This window comes from Choloepus didactylus, chromosome 1 (genome assembly GCF_015220235.1).
Source record: "Choloepus didactylus isolate mChoDid1 chromosome 1, mChoDid1.pri, whole genome shotgun sequence".
NCBI lineage: Eukaryota > Metazoa > Chordata > Mammalia > Pilosa > Megalonychidae > Choloepus > Choloepus didactylus.
The window spans coordinates 15,274,516-15,290,641 of record NC_051307.1 but is presented as its reverse complement, the minus strand read 5'-3'; the positions used below and the strand labels follow the sequence as shown (position 1 = coordinate 15,290,641).

The following is a 16,126-nucleotide window of genomic DNA, read 5'->3' as shown; positions in this document are numbered from 1 at the left end:
CAATCGTTATGTGAGAGTGAGGTTGCCAAGGAAAATGAGTCAGACACTAATCCCTTTGCTAGGAGATGAAAAACAACAACAACAAAAATGCTGGCAGATGTTTAATATTTTAATTACCTGCTTCCAGAACAATTAAAAGGGATCCAGATCTTCCATTTACAGTTGTGCTTTATTACATTCCCATAAAGTATCTTGAACTATTTCCTCAGGATGTAAGCCTGAAGCTTTTCCCTTTGATCTGTATTCAAGTTAAAAGTTCCAATCATTAGATTTTAGAGGAGTAAGAATTAAATTTTCCTTTGATGTTTTTAATTCCAAATATTGGAGGCAAAGATCCTTTAAACCTTATTGCTTTCTTGAAAATTTTTTAAAAATGTCTCTTGGAAATGAAATATGCAATGTGTTATTGGGGACAGAATCCTGAAACAGATAAAAGACATTAGGTAAAATCTAAGGAAATCTGAATAGAATAGAGAATTTAGTTACTAGTAATGAATTAATGGTGGTTCATTAGTTGTGAAAAATGTAGTGTCCTAATGTAAGATGCTAGTTAACAGGGAGAACTGGGTGTGTGGTATATGGGAACTCGCTGTGCTCTTGCAAATTTTCTGTAAATCTAAAACTATTCTTAAATTAAAAGTTTATTAAAAAAAGAATACCTCCTGATTTCCATGATGACTTGTTGAAGGTTATTTTTGTTTTATCAGTGGAGCTCCAGTAAATAATCTGGATATCACAAGTTGGGTTAAACCGAGCACCCATGAAATGGCATCTAAGCAGGATTCCAAATGAACTCTTCAGCCTTCCTGGTCACAGAGAAGATTCTGGCTTCCTTGATGACCTTGGAGACCAGGCATTTCAGAGACGCAGGTTGGAAGTTAGCCCCTCATGGTACGTGAACGGCGTCAGGGAATATTGTGGGAACAAAGTCCTGAGGGGTGTTTGTGTGTGGTGCCTCTCTGGGTTTCTGTTGTAAGCATTGGAAGTTTTCGAGTTCTCCAATCCAGACTCCATTTTTCCCTCATGCTCCTTATGGTGTCACACCTCCTCTTTCTGGAGATGTTTTCTGTTTCTCATCTGCTGAGATATCACCTTCATCTCTTAAACTGTCATCAAAGCTCATAAATTTCAGGAAACTTTATTGGGCTTGAGGGATGAGTGCTGGTTCTCACCTGCACTGATTCTGCTTTTCTTTTTTTCTTCTTCTTTTTTTGTCCTCACATTCTTTAATTTTTAAACTTTTATCATGGTACCTTATATATAGTATACGATTGACCATTTTACCATTTTTAAGTGTACCATTCAGTGACATTAATTATATTTGCAATGTTGTGCTACCATCACCATCATCCATTACCAAAACTTTTTTACCACCCCGAATGGAAACTCTGTACCCATTTAGCAATAACTCTCCATTTGGAAACCTCTAAGTTCTGTCTCTAGGAATTTGCCTCTTTAGATATTTCATATAAGTAGAATCATATAACATCTGTTATTTTGAGTCTGGTTTGTTACACTTAGCATAATGTTTTCTAGGTTCTTCCATGTTGTAGTATCTATCAGAAGTCCTTCCCTTTTTATGGCCAAGTAATGTTCCATTGCATGTTTATACCACATTTTGTTTATCCATTCATCAGCTGATGAGTACTTGGGTTGTTTCCATCTTTTGGTTCTTGTGAATAATGCTGCTATGAAAACTGGTGTACAGGTATCTGTTCAAGTCCCTGTTTTCAATTCTTTGGGGTATGTAAGTCTGGTGTGTAAACTTGTTTTTCTTATGGGATCACATCAGTCCACCCTAAAAGAAATTTTAAAAATAAGCTTTTATAAACAAATTTGTTTATGTTCGATCTTTAAGCTACTCCAATCAGTCTTTTGTTGCCATCACTCCATTGAAACCACTCTCATGGGTTCTTAACCATTAACGTCCCAAATCTAATGGCTAACTTTCCAGTCTTTTCATTTTTCAACAGCGTTTTACATGGTTGTCCACTCCCTTATTTCCTTCAGTGAAACCACATTCTCCTGTTTTTCTTGCTACCTCAATGGCCACTCCTTCGCAGTCTCATTGGCCGATGTCGGCTCTCCTTACTTGTCATTGTGGCATATCTTGAGCTCTCCTCCATGCACATTTACTCCCTCGATGATTGCAAACTCTCCATGGGTTTAAATGCCATTGATATGCTGATGATTACCAAAGTTGTGCTTCTAGCTCCCAACCTCTTCCTGAGCTTCATAATCATGTATCAGCCATCTTATTTGATGGCTCTGTCTGAAGGTCTGACAGGCATCTCAAACTTAACAATTCAAATATACAACTCTTGCTTCCCAAGAAAGTTCAGACTCCTAGACAGAGAGATGTCATTGTAACAACATTTTATTGCATCAACAATTTCTTGCCCCCAGCCCTGTGTTTCTTAGGCTAAAGTAGCTAAATACAGAAAATAGTCATTGATAAGGGGTGATGTACTTTAAAATAAGTGATGTGAGTGATACACATATATTGAAAACTCACTGAAACCAGGAACTATGCATACTTTTATAGTTTTCAAGTTCAGCTTTTCAAGTTCAGCCTTGTGACTTTGTTTCTGTAGGAGGCAGTTGATCACTGGGCCCTTACATTGATCCTAATGGTAGATATTAGGTCTTCGATTCGATTAATGAGCACTTCTTTTGTGCAAGGTATTGTTCTATGCACTTTACATGTTTATATCATTTAATCCTTACAATAATCTTAATGGTAGATGTTATAGCCCCATTTTCAATCAGAAAATGAAGATACAGAGAGGTTGAATAACTTGTCTAAGGTCCCAGAGCCAGTAGCAGGGTAGCTAAGATTTGAACCCAGACAGCCAAATACCCTCCAAGCAGTTACAGTGGCAATTCTAGTGTTATTCCCCACCCAACATCATGACCTACTCGAATGACATTCCATGGCTTGCATTTTATTACTGCACTCTGTGGCCTTTAACCTAACATGTGTATACAAACTTCAAGCTAAATGAATAAGAAACAAAAGGAATCAAGTGCATACTGTTACATATAAACATTTCAAAAACGCTTTTTTAAAAAGAACTTTTATAAATTGGATTTTAAACTAAGTCTAAATTCATAATCAGAATAGAGGATGACATTAGCTGAGGGCTGCTTCTGTTAACCTAGGGATGGAATATGGCCAAAGAACATCTCAGAGAGAACCACTGGGATTTGTAACTAAAACATGTAGCTGCTGTGTCTTTCTTCTTGCCAGAGGTCCTTGGGAGAATTCATTAACCAGTGGTTGTAGGCTGTTCAACTGCTTTCTGGAATCCTCTGGAATATGCTCAACTGGATTATTGGAATCCAAACCCATGGCCTAGCAGAAGCTGTCCCGTTGGTTACAGTCCCAGAGCAGGGGGCAGCGTCTGCTCTGTAATAATCCTAATGGTTTCTACCTAATATCTACCATTAGGATCAATGTCAGGGCTTAATGATCAACTGCCTCCCACAGAAACAAAGTCACAAGGCTGAACTTGAAAAGCTGCTGGCAGGCCAGCTTTAAGCAATGAAAAACACTGGTGTGGAAAAGAAAGTTGGGAAATCCAAGTCAGCTGTTGAAAATCACTCATTTCCATAAATAGTTTATTGAAATTGTTATTTTCAGAAAAAATGCCCAGTTTCTGTCAGAAAAAAATTTAGTGAAAAGAATTTTTTTCTTCCAAACATATTGCTTTATTTGGTCTTAAAAACTAAAAAAACTAAAAAAAGTAAAAACTTGCTTGAGGATCACTCCATTCATTAAAAAAAAGAAAAAAATAAAAAAGTCCAACAAATGACATGATGTTTTTGGTAGTTTTTAAGAACGGGTTTTTATAAATATTACGCACAATGCTTTTGAAACATTTCCTCTCCCCAGTACACACCAACGCACTTATTGCTCAGTACGTGTCCGAAACCATGTTTACTAAACAATGAAATATCCACTGGACAGTGTAGGGAGTACTGGTTTTGACTAAAACATCCCTATCATCTTGCCTTTTACTACATTGTTTGTCATTTTTTTTCACTTTTGAGGAAAAGAACCAATTTGAAAAAGCAAACTATCCTATCCAGATGTTAATAATACACATCTAAATTTAGTTTCTTCTTATCTTCCTGTGTTTTCTAAAGAATAAACTCCATGAAACCTAGTGTGTAAATAGGCAGTGAATATAATAGCATTAAAAGAAGAACATAGAAACAATATAAGCTGATGTTTTGAGATTTCCTAGGTTTTTTCCTTTTTGGGATCACAATAAGGAAAAGAGATGTGATACATATCCCTTTTATTTAATTGTTCTCTAGCATTGAAGGCCAATAGGAAAATATCACTAAATGTTTAAAAATAGAAACAAGAAGCCCAGATTCCATGGAAATATAGTAGTCTAAGTAAGTTTAGCTATTTAGGGACTAAATGAGAAGAGCATTTCATTCTTTGCTTACTGCCCTGAAAACGTTTCCTTTTAAAGGCAGAGTGTCTGTAAAGAGCAACTCAAAGTCTGGAAGCCTAAAAAAGAGTTTCATGGTGGAAACCACCCATATGTATTCATATGTTCAGGAAATGCAAATATTACGAGAGGGAGGTGACCCCCATAGGAGCTCTTAAAACCATCACAGAACTTTCCTGCTACGGGGCAGGAATTCTGCAGCTGTGAAAAAACGTCTGTTAAAACTGGAGATGCTTTTCAAAAAAGAACAGATAAACTACTTACATCTTGGGGTTCCAACGCAAGACTCACCCCTCGGCTCCACAGACCTTTGCCCGACCACTGATCCTTCACACGGGCTGGACAGCCGGTTTAATCTGCAAGGCGGGCTGGAATGCTCCGTCTTGCCCTTGCTGTTCTTTTCTGTTTGCGGAGGGACAGCAGCCCTGGCCATTTCCATGGCAACCAGGAGGAAGCGGCCTGCCTATCGGTTTCATTAAGCACGCAGCAGGAGAGAACCTGTCGAGTGACTCCTGGCCTCTCTTTCAGGGTTCTAAACTAGAAACTTTTCAGAAGGAACTAAGGAAGTTGCTGCCGTATGCTGACCCCAAAGTACTGACACTAGTTGTAGCAATTCTTTAGCAGAAAATCAGATGGATTAGGTACGGAGCACTGGAGACTCCTCGAAACGCTGACTTTCATGATTTGTTGCATTTTTTGGGGGCCAAATGAATTGTCACTTATATTAAATGTCTGCACTAGTGTAAAATTTGTCCTTTCGTGGTTGCTCAAAAGAGAAAATGAATTAGTTTCAATTTCAAAGATGACGTCCTGCTTTTTTTCTTTTAGTTTATTTTTAAACTAAACACCACAAGACAAATGTGTAAAAAAATTATGTTATGTAATATTAACTGATGAAGGCTCACTTAATATGGGAGTGATCAGATGGGTGGTGGTAATTGAGGAAAGTCTCCCTAGTTAAAAACACCAAGAGGCTGGAGCATTTGATTTGCAAGTAATTGGCTGGAGATTAGCCAATATTTTAAAGAAGAGAGCACCCCACTGGGGAAACTCATTCATTCATTTATTGTTCATCTAGCAAACCGTTCCCGCTTGCATGCTCTATGGCAGCAGCTTGAAGGGACATCGAAATAAGCATCAGAATTCTTGTCTTCAAAGAACTTATAATATTGAAGGGGTTATTGTGTAAATTGATTGTGGGAAATGGTTGAAGGGAGGTACAAAGAAAATATATGGAGGTTTCAGAGAAGGCAGGACTGTGCCAGAGAAATTGGAGAAGACTTCATGGCTAGGATTTGGGTGGATAAAGGGGAAAAGGAGAATAATGCCTTATGGGGTGATGCTTTGACTAATGGGGGATGTGAGGTGATGGATGAATGCTTCCTCCTTTCTCAACCCAGGCATATGTCACCTGAAACGTATGCCATAAGGCTTCTCACATAGTCCAGGGGATCAAGCAACTCAGAAACAATTCAGAAAACTGCTGGAGTAGGGATTTGGAAATGGGAGACTACCAGGCTGTGGGAACCCCAGGCACAGGGCATTCACCAAGGGCTCTGAAGGTTGCACACAGCAGCTTGCGTGACCTAGGTCAGTTAGGGCTTGGCCTATGGTCCTTGTAATATCAGGTGCTAAATGTAATCTATACCTGAAACTACCTCCTCCCTGAGACTCCCTGAGATACTGTTATCTACAAGAAAATCTATAATCCTCCCCTCCTCCCTGTTGATTACAATCAATCCCTGGCTATATTGCACATTGCACGACCCCTCGCTCCCCGTCTTATGCTCTCATTCCCATTGGAATGTCGAGCCCTTATAACCAGCTTATTCAGCCCCCCCAAAGTGTGGACTATTTCCACGTTGTGCTCTGAACTCACAACCATTCAGAGCAGCTCCTGAATCCATCCAGAGAAGATACTGAATTCTGGGCAACATGACCAGCTTCCATTTTTTCCTTGTAAGTAAGCCCTGAATAAAAAGTTCATGACTCTGACATGCCCAGCATCTTCTTGGCCTCTCGGCAGCAAAGGCCCACTTGGGCTGTGACACAGGCCTATTCAGCTATTTTAAAAGTCAGAGAATCATAGTCAGGAGCAAGGGAATTAAGAAAGGAGGTGAACCCACTACTGTTGGTGTTTCATTTTAGCAAAGCAAACACATTCTACCAAATGAGATTAACAGACCTTGGTTTAAATCTTGCCTGCTTCCTTCCAGCAAGTTATCTAAACTCTATGAGCCTCAGTTTTCTTATCTATAAAATGGGGATAGTAATACTTAGTTGAAAGGTTGGGATGAGGATTAAATGAGATAACATATGTGGACAGGACGCTTGAGGATAGGAGAGGGGATGGCTGGCCAATCATAGGCCAACTGCCCCAACTTTCCAGGGCAATGGTGATTATACTAATGTTTGACATACTCAACATCTGTCCCAACACCTTTCCCCCTTGCTTGCCTCTTCTATAGAGACTGGAAAGCTAAAATACTCAGCTTACCAGAGTCCCTTGCAGCTAGGGTTCCAGATAGAACTTAAGTTTTATTAATCATTTACACCTGATTTGGAACTGAGTCACATGGAGAAAGGACTGTGAGACTTTGTCAAGAAATTGAGTTAAAGGTGGGGAAAGAGAGGAGAGTACTAGGCATCCATTTTGCTGGCAGGAGTCTCAGCAGAATGATGTGGTTTGGGAGTTAGCCGCTGAGGTTGTGGCTTTCGGATTCAGTTGCTTCCTGGTTATGCCAGTTGTGGCATGACTCTGGCTTCCCATCAGAGAATGTGGCTTTTTGATTCAGCAACTTCCTGATTGTGGAAGAGGCAGCATCTCCTTTGATGGCCCAATTCCATGGTAACTTTCCGAGTTCAGCCCAGAAGCTGTTTCTTCAGCCCTCACCACGATTCAAGGAACTATCTGCCTTTTAAGAAACTCCTCTCTGTTTAAACCAGCTGGAGTGGACTCAGCTGTCTGGGACCAAGTATCCTGACTGACATAACAGTGATGTAATTCTGGCCAATACAAGATAAGTGAGAGTTTACTGCTGCTGCTGCTGCTGCTTCTGCTGCTTCCTTCTTCCTGCTGGAACACAAACCCAAGGCTAGAGGAGCAGTACCCGTCACTAAGGAGAGCAGAACTGGAAGGCAGAAGGAACCTGGTCCCTCAAGGGCATTGCTGAGTCCGTATATCAGCTCTGTAGTGCCAGACCTGCACGAGGGAGGTATTACATTGGCTCATAGTTATTTTAAAGGCCAACTAAGATAAACTACATAAAGTATTTAGCATAAACTTGGCACAGAGGAGGCATTTGATAACGGTAGCTATTATAATTATTACTCACTGTCATTTTTGCTATTTATGACCTTGATGCTTTTCAGGGCCCATTGTTGAGTGGGAAACTGGGCTGGAGGCAAAGGGAGCGTGGAGCTGGGAACTTTCTTGGGAACTCAAAGGTCAAACAAACAACTGCTGATGAAACATGACTGATCTCTGTGTGTGGCATGTTAAACATTGACATCTTTCCTCAGCTTTTTAAAGCACTTAGTTTCACTTGCTCTTTGTGTTAACTTGCTCTTTGTGTTAACAAAACTGAGTGTTGTGAGGAGTAATAAAACCACACCTTAGACTGCTTGTTTTGTTCAACTGGGAAGTCAGTAGGTTGTGGATACAGCATTTGTTCACTATGGACTTGAATTCTAGCTTTGCCCTTCATTAATTCTGATTTCTTTCCTTTTTTTAATCACAAAAAGCAATCCTTATAGCACATTGAAAAAATACCCAGTGTAATAAATAAAAGTAAAAGTCTATACCCATCTCTCCAACCTATGCTATAGAAATTACTTCTGGTATAACTCCGCATTGAAGCAAATCTTGCTTTGCTTTCAAACTTTAGCAACTGCTTTGTTTGGTAATTAACATGCTGGTTCCCTAAACTCTTTTTACAAGGAGGACTCAAATTCCGCTGTTTTCAGGTATCTTCCATTACTGTTTCTTTCATCTTGGCCAACTTCAAGAGCCAACTCAGCTTCTCCCTCTCCACTCCAACTCCTTTGGCAACTTCAACATCCATATTGCTCAGCTTGCTGCAGAATAGTCATTCTTGTCTTCACCTAGTAGCATTCATTGTACTCTGGACCTTGTCACCAGCAAATGGCTCTGTGACACCTTCAAGAAGCTCCTGTCTTCACTTCCTTCTTCCTCCCATGCCTTTGCTATGCCCCACTCTCACAGCAATCTTTATATTCTTGACTCCATTGTCAGCCTCTTCAATGCTACTCTCTCTTCCACTTTTGCTGTTCATTCCATACCAATCCACTCCTTGGTTACTCCGAAGTTAGCTTTCCCAGCTCCTACTCTTAGGGTGCAGCACTTGTTGCGGTTTGCTAATGCTGCCTCTTTGCAAAGCACCAGAAATGGATCAGCTTTAAAAAGGGGGTTTATTTGGTTACAAAGTTACAGTCTTAAGGCCATAAAGTGTACAAGGTAATGAGGTACCTTCACTGAAGGATGGCCATTGTTGTCCGGAAAACCTCTGTTATCTCGGAAGGCTCATGGCTGGCGTCTGCTTCCTCCCAGGTTACATTTCAAAATGGCATTCTCCAAAATGTTGCTTTTGGGGCATTTTGTCCTCTCTTAGCTGCAGCTCCTCTTCAAAATGTCACTTTCAGTTGCTGTTAGCTCTCTGTGTGTTCTTCCAAGTGTCCCTCGTGGCTGTAGCAAGCTCACTCCTGTCTGAGCTTATATAGTGCCCTAGTAAACTAATCAAGGCCCAAGCTGAATGGGCAGGGCCACACCTCCATGGAAATCACCCAATCAGAGTTATCACCCACAGTTGGGTGGGTTGCATCTCCATGAAAACACTCAAAGAATTACAGTCCAATCAACACCAATACATCTGACCATACAAGACTGCATCAAAGATAATGGCGTTTTGGGGGACATAATACATTCAAACCGGCATAACACTCATGGAGAAAATGCAAAGAGCTAAAAGTTGAAAATGCTCAGCTTCAAATGAACCCCTGCCACTTTTCACCATCTGTGCTGGTTTGAATTTATGTACCCCAGAAAAGCCATGTTCTTTTAATCCAAATTTTGTGGGAACAGACCTATTGTGGGTAGGACCTTTTGATTAGATTGTTTCCATGGAGATGTGACCCCCTGCCCACTCAAAGTGGGTCCTAATCCTTTACTGGAGTCCTTAAGAGAGCTCATAAGCTGAGAGAGACATTTTGGAGAAAAGCTAAGATATGTAATCCAGGGCTTGTCCCTGGAGGAAGCAAGAAGGGCTCACAAGAGAGGCTAAAATAGAAACCCAGAGACATTTTGGAGAAGGCCACGGAAACCAGAAGCTAACCCTGGGAGGGGCCCAGCAGACTCTGGCCATGTGCCTCCCCATGTGACAGAGGAACCCCAGATGCCACTGGCCTTTCCTCTGACAAGTTATCTTACTCTTGATGCCTTAATTGGGAAATTTTCATAGCATTAGAACTGTGAATTTGTGAACTAATAAATCCTCATTGTAAAAGCCAATCCATTTCTGGTATGTTGCATTTTGGCAGCGTTATCAAATTGTAACACCATCCTTTCAATCTGCTCTTGCCCAGTGGCCCAGGGTCAAATATTCATTCCTACCCCAGCATCCTCATTCTTGTAAGAGGGACTTGCATTTTATTTTCCTGCGAGGAGCCAGGCAACCTTTCCCACTATCCTGCTCACATCAGTAAACTTCTTCTTAAACTACAGACATCTTGGATCAGCACCTCTTAGGCACCTCTTCATATTCTTTCAGCCTCACCTGTCTTTTATTCCAGCCATCACTGTGGTGACCCGTTCTGCCATGGGTCCAACCAGCTGCAGATAGAGGCAACTTGCAAGCACCTCTTGGCTCGCATTCTCAGGCTTCTCTGCTGTCACTGTGGCTTGGGCACTTCAGGCTCCCTCGTGGCACCCCCAGAAGTGCAAGGTGGAAGTGCCAGGGAGTTAATGCCTCATGGAGTGATTCTTTGACAAATGGGGATGCAAGCTGATGGACAAATGTTTCCTCCTTTTTTCCCCACCAGACAAGGAGTCCTGAGACACATTTTGTATGGCTTCTCAGGTGCTTTACAGGATCAAGCAACTCAATAATGTACTTCATGCTGCTGTAATGGATTGAATAGTGATGCCCCCAATTCATGAACCTCAGAATGTGACCTTATTTGGGAATTGGGTCTCTGGAGATGTAATTAATTAAGGACCTAGAGAGGAATCACCTTGGAAGGACCTAGAGATGAAATCATCTTGGATTTAAGGTGGACCTTAAATCTAATGATGCTTTTAAGAAGAGGAAAGGACACAGACACACAGAAGGATGACAGCCAAGTGAAAACGGAGGCAGAGACTGAGTGATGCTGCCCAACCAAGGAAGGCCAGGAGCCACCAGAAACTAGAAGAGGCGAGGAAGGATTCTCCCCAAGAGCCTTTAGAAGAAGTGACTCTGCCAACACCTTGATTCAGACTTCTACCTCCAGAACTGTGAGAGATAAATTTCCATTGATTTAAGCCACCAAGTTTGTGGTAATTTGTTATGACAGCTCTAGGAAACTACGAAATTGCCTCTCCTTGGTTCTCTTCCTCACTCCTTTTCATTCTCGCTTCTTGGGATCACAGTCTCCAATAAAATACTCACATATACGTATTTTTCTCACTTCTGTTCTCTGGGGGAAATCAGGCTAAGACAAATGCTTTATTCTTCTTCCTAGATTCTAAAATAAATTCTTCCTCCTGTGTGCTAAAAACTAACCCTACCCAATTCCGTAGAGCACTTGCCTCTATACTGATGCCCTCATATCTTCCAGTAGGGAGAACCTTGATAGTTTTAAGAAAGTATTCTGAGAACTTCAAAAAGTCCTAATTTTTTTGAGTATGTCTCTTACATATAATTCCATCCATAGACTGCAGAGACTACTTGACACTTCAAAATAATGTTTTCAGACCCTGAAATAATTTTAGAAAGTACTAAAGTCATTCATCATAGTGTATCTCCTTAAAAGCAAGATCGTCTTTTAACTGATCTGGATCTACAGAGAAGCAGAGTCCCTATCATTTCACTCTAGTCACAGCACATACAAAGATTAGCAGAGAGTAACAAAGACACTATGCAATACAGATTTGGGGCAGTTGACTAGGCTTGTTCTCCAAATAAGGGACTCACCCCCTCTATGGCAGTTTCATAACAATTTCACAGCAGATGTGATTCCAATTTGTGCCTTGACAAATTTAAAAATTACTACCTGCTTTAGATCATGAGGTCAATGTCAATGGTCAGAACCATGAATATTAAAGCCACAAAAGCCAGGGGTCAACTGTACTTTCTCAATTTCCACTGTCTGGACTTCAGACTTTAGATGTGCACAACCTCCCTATCCTGAAAAAAATAACTTTCACTTGACTTTATAGGACCTCTCAGCTTCCATGTTGTTACATAGCTCTCCTGAAGCCTCCAATGAATTTCTTTTCAAATCCAGTGACTCTTTCTAGACCATAATCTACTTAACTTCTCTGTGGTACTTAACTGTTGGCTTACCTTTCCTCTGTTAACATCCTGATCCTGTGATTTTGTTTCCTGATCTTTATCTTACTGCCTTGATCATGTCATCTGTTTCTTCTTCCTTTAAGCGCTATCTAAAGCTCAGTCCTTTGAATCCTGATTTTCTTTTACATTTGCTCTTCATGAATCCCAGTCCCTTGTTTCAATTATTAAATGCCATCCATACTTGGGAATTCAACGCAGACTGTTAGAAATAGAAGGTATGTCTTCTTGATACTTGTTGATCCAACCCTCATTTGAATGCCTCCAGGGATGTACGGTTTACCTCCTTACAATGCAGCCTCTTTTCTCCCCATTGTTGTAGAGCTCTAATATGTAAAATGATTTCTTATGTATGTCTGAATTTGTTTGTTAGTAATTTTGAGTTATGACTGTTCTTCTGCTCTCCAAAGAGAGGAGATAAATCTTCCTTCTGTTTGATAATCCTTAGCAATTGTTCCTGTTTGCTAATGTTGTTATGCAAAATACCAGAATTGGATTGGCTTTTATAAAGGGGGTTTATTTTGTTACAAATTTACAGTCTCAAAGCCATAAAAATGCCCAAACTAAAGGATCAACAAGAGGATACCTTCACTGAAGAATGGCCGATGGCGTCCAGAACACCTCTGTCAGCTGGGAAGGCACGTGGCTGGCATCTGCTGGTCCTTTGCTCCTGGGTTGTATTTCAAAGTGGCTTTGTCCAGAATGCCTCTCTCAATTGCTCCAAGCTCCTTCTGTCTGTGAGCTCTTTTATAGGACTCCAGTGATTTAATTAAGACCCACCCTGAATGTCTATATCTCCATGGACATAATTTAAACAAAGGTCTTGCCCACAGTTGATTGAGTCACATCTCCATGGAAATACTCAATCAAAAGATTAATGTCTTCCCTCACAGCATTGCATTAAAGAACATGACTTTTGGGAGACATAATACAGCCAGACCAAGAGCACTCACCCCAGTGTTTGGAAAGAAAAGGACTGCCAGTTAAGCCTTTGGAAAGTGTGGGACTGTCACTCTCTCAAGTCCCAAGGATAAAACATTGTTCTATAAATGACTCTCAGACTTTGAAGTCTAACGAAGTATGCCCTGTGGGTTTTGGAAATGTTAAGAACTTGTACTTATCTTTATTGTGATGGAATTAATGTATGTTAGCATTTGGAAAGCACATGTCTTTTGGGATCCAGGGGGTGTAATGTGCCAGTTTGGATATATTATGTCTCCCAAAAAGCCATATTCTTTAATGCTATCTTGTGGGGGCAGATTTATTAGTCTTTCTATTAAGATGGAAGCTTTCAATTGAATGTTTCCATGGAGATGTGACTCACCCAACTGTGGGTGATACTTTTGATTAGATTATTTCCATGGAGGTATGGCCCTGCCCATTCAGGGTGGATCTTGATTAGTTCACTGGGGTATTTAAGAGAGAAGCTAAGAGCTGATATAGACCCAGATGCTTGCTGACACTTGGAGATGCTTATAGATGCAGACAGAAGGATGTTTGGAGAAGCTAAGCTAAGAGATGAAATTCAGAGACCTTTTGGCGAAAGTGATTTTGAAACACAACCCAGGAGCAAAGGACCAGCAGACACCAGCCATGTGCCTTCCCAGCTGACAGAGGTTTTCTGTATGCCATCAGCCATTCTTCAGTGAAAGTATCCTCTTGTCGATGCCTTAGGTTGGACACTTTCATGGCCTTAGGACCACAAATTTCAACCAAATAAAGCCCCTTTATAAAAGCCAATCCATTTCTGATATTTTGCATCATGGCAGCATTAGCAAACCAGAACAGCAATACTCTGTTAACCTGTACTAAGCTTCTCTTTAATTACCCAGACCTCAAACCCCAGAAATGTGTCAATTCTTTCTTCTTTATTCCAAAGAGCAAACATACCACCAGGTATTGCAAGTCTTGCTTTGAAATTTCTCTTGTAGAAGTAGCATGTTTCAAGATGAAAGAATTAAATATAAAAGTACTAACCTATTTAAAATTAGTTAAAAGACTTAATGCAACAGTAATAAAAATTTTGGTGGAATTTTTTTTCAGAGGAGGTTATACAACTATTTCAATGTTTAGTGGGGATAATAAAGAATATTCTGAAAATCAAGAGTGGTAAGGAGAGAGAGATTGGCATATGAGTTCTTAAAACAAGTTCATAATCATTAAAACAGTGTAGTATATAGAAAGACAGATCAATGGAACAGAATAAATAACCCAAAATTGTAGTTTCTTAAATATGAACAATTGATATATGAAAGAAGACATTCATATCAATGAGGAGATGAAGGATATTCAGCAACATTTTTTAATCATTGGCTTGGAATTTGGAGAAAAAAACATTTAGATTGTTACTTCATATTGAATAAAGTCTGTATGTGATTAATGTATTAAAATATAAAAACATGAAAAAATAAAAATAAGATTAATGGTGTAGTGATTAAATTTCAGGAGCACAGAGAAACTTGCAAGATAAGTAAGTGAAAAAGTCAGAAAGGAAAATATCAAAATATTACAACCCAAAATATTAACATTATCTTAAATAAAATAAGGTGAGACTAAAAGTCTTCATTGGATTTTTTTTTTACCCTATTACCTGTGGTGTAATACTGATTACAATGTCCTCTAACCGGATTTCACAGCAGCTTAATTCAATTCAGTGAATCAGTAGTCTTTACAGTCTCTAAGAATCCACCTTGGTATATTACATAACACATCTTCTGCAGAAATCACTGTTTACCAGCAACACTATGGGGACCTGCCAAGATCAGCCTCTTCATTTCCGAGGTGAACCCGCTGGATTTAAGACTGTGCTATAAGGTAAAAGCTCCCAACTCAAATTTATTGGAAAAGAAATGAAAACTTGTGCAAACTGTACTTTAAGAGGTGCCCTTTAAGAGGACCAGCCAGTCTTTTAAGAAAAATAAAAGGAAGTATTTTAAAGTTAAGCACAGAAGTTGGAGTGAAGAATTCAAATGTTGCTGCTCTGCTAGTCCAGGCTGTTAATATTTTTCTAGTTCTTCCCGTTGGCTCCCTTCATGAGGAATCATAAAACTTCATCTGTGGCATACAGAATATCCACACTTCTCTGCAATAGAGTCTTCTTTTTCCTCATTCTCCTGGCAAATCGACATTCCTCAGGTTCCCAAAGTAGAAACCCTTTGCCTTCTCCAATTCACCAGGAGTTTTGTTTTGTTGGCCTGCTGCATTAATTCAGCTGCTTTGTCATCCTCATCGCCTAAGCCAAGATTCTTAGTAGTTCTTTGTGTCTAAATCCACCTCTGTGGTGCTGCAATGCTGTAGCTGACATGATTCTTTGGCTTATTCAGAACTGTAGCAACAAGGGAGGGTGCCACGCAGCGTTTTGACCTTGCAGGATCATAGACTTTTCTATTGGAGTTTGCATCAGAAAATTTCTTTAACCACTGAGCAAATTCAACATTGACTTGAAACTTTCCTTTCACTAATGTGCCCACAAAAATTACTTAGTCAATTCCCATTCTCATTCTTTTAAAACCTTCTTGTAGTATTTGAAAACACTGGATCTATCCAGGTTCAAGTTTAGCTTGTAATTTCCCTTTCTTCAAGGCAATAGAGCCAGATTACATTGCATCCATAAACTGAGAATAAGCAGCTCACAAGCTATAATTGTTCTATCTTTGTTAGGGTCAACTGTAGAGACTCATTCATCCAAGCTGGTATCACCTCTTCTTACTGGAAGCAGACTCAGAGTTTGATAACTAAGGACACTCTTTACTGTGGATATAGAGATTTTAGAGATGCCACAGAAGTGGGTGGCTGGTCATTCAGAAAGTCACCATGGTTCAGGGTCTATCCAACTTTAAGGCTCCAGAAACTCAATGTTTTCAGAGAACTTGGGCCTGCTCAGACTTTAAGGAACTGGCACATACTACCCAAAGTTTTAGGAAATTAATGTGTAAACCTGGTGGGCATCTGAATGCCTTGGGAGGGGGAGGTGTAGCTAATGCATCAGGGAGACAGTGCAGCAGCAGGTATTAGCCTGTTAGCACAATGCCAGTAACACTGCTTGTAAAATACATTCCCAAAAAGGAGCTCATAAGAGATCTTGGAGAGGAG

The 16,126-nt window shown here is 40.1% G+C and overlaps 1 protein-coding gene across 3 annotated transcripts in view; it reads right to left on the bottom strand.

The window, feature by feature from the left end:
- Window positions 1-5,029, bottom strand: part of C1H21orf62 (chromosome 1 C21orf62 homolog) — a 44,852-nt gene extending 39,823 nt beyond the window's left edge. For 2 of the 3 annotated variants that reach the window (XM_037832499.1, XM_037832491.1), the window contains exon 1: window positions 4,731-5,029. In XM_037832499.1, coding sequence (XP_037688427.1) covers window positions 4,731-4,905 — 175 coding nt within the window. In that variant the 5' untranslated portion in view covers window positions 4,906-5,029. The remainder of the gene's footprint in view (window positions 1-4,730) is intronic. The other variant, XM_037832505.1, reaches the window with a different exon arrangement.
- Between the last annotated feature and the right edge of the window lie 11,097 nt (window positions 5,030-16,126).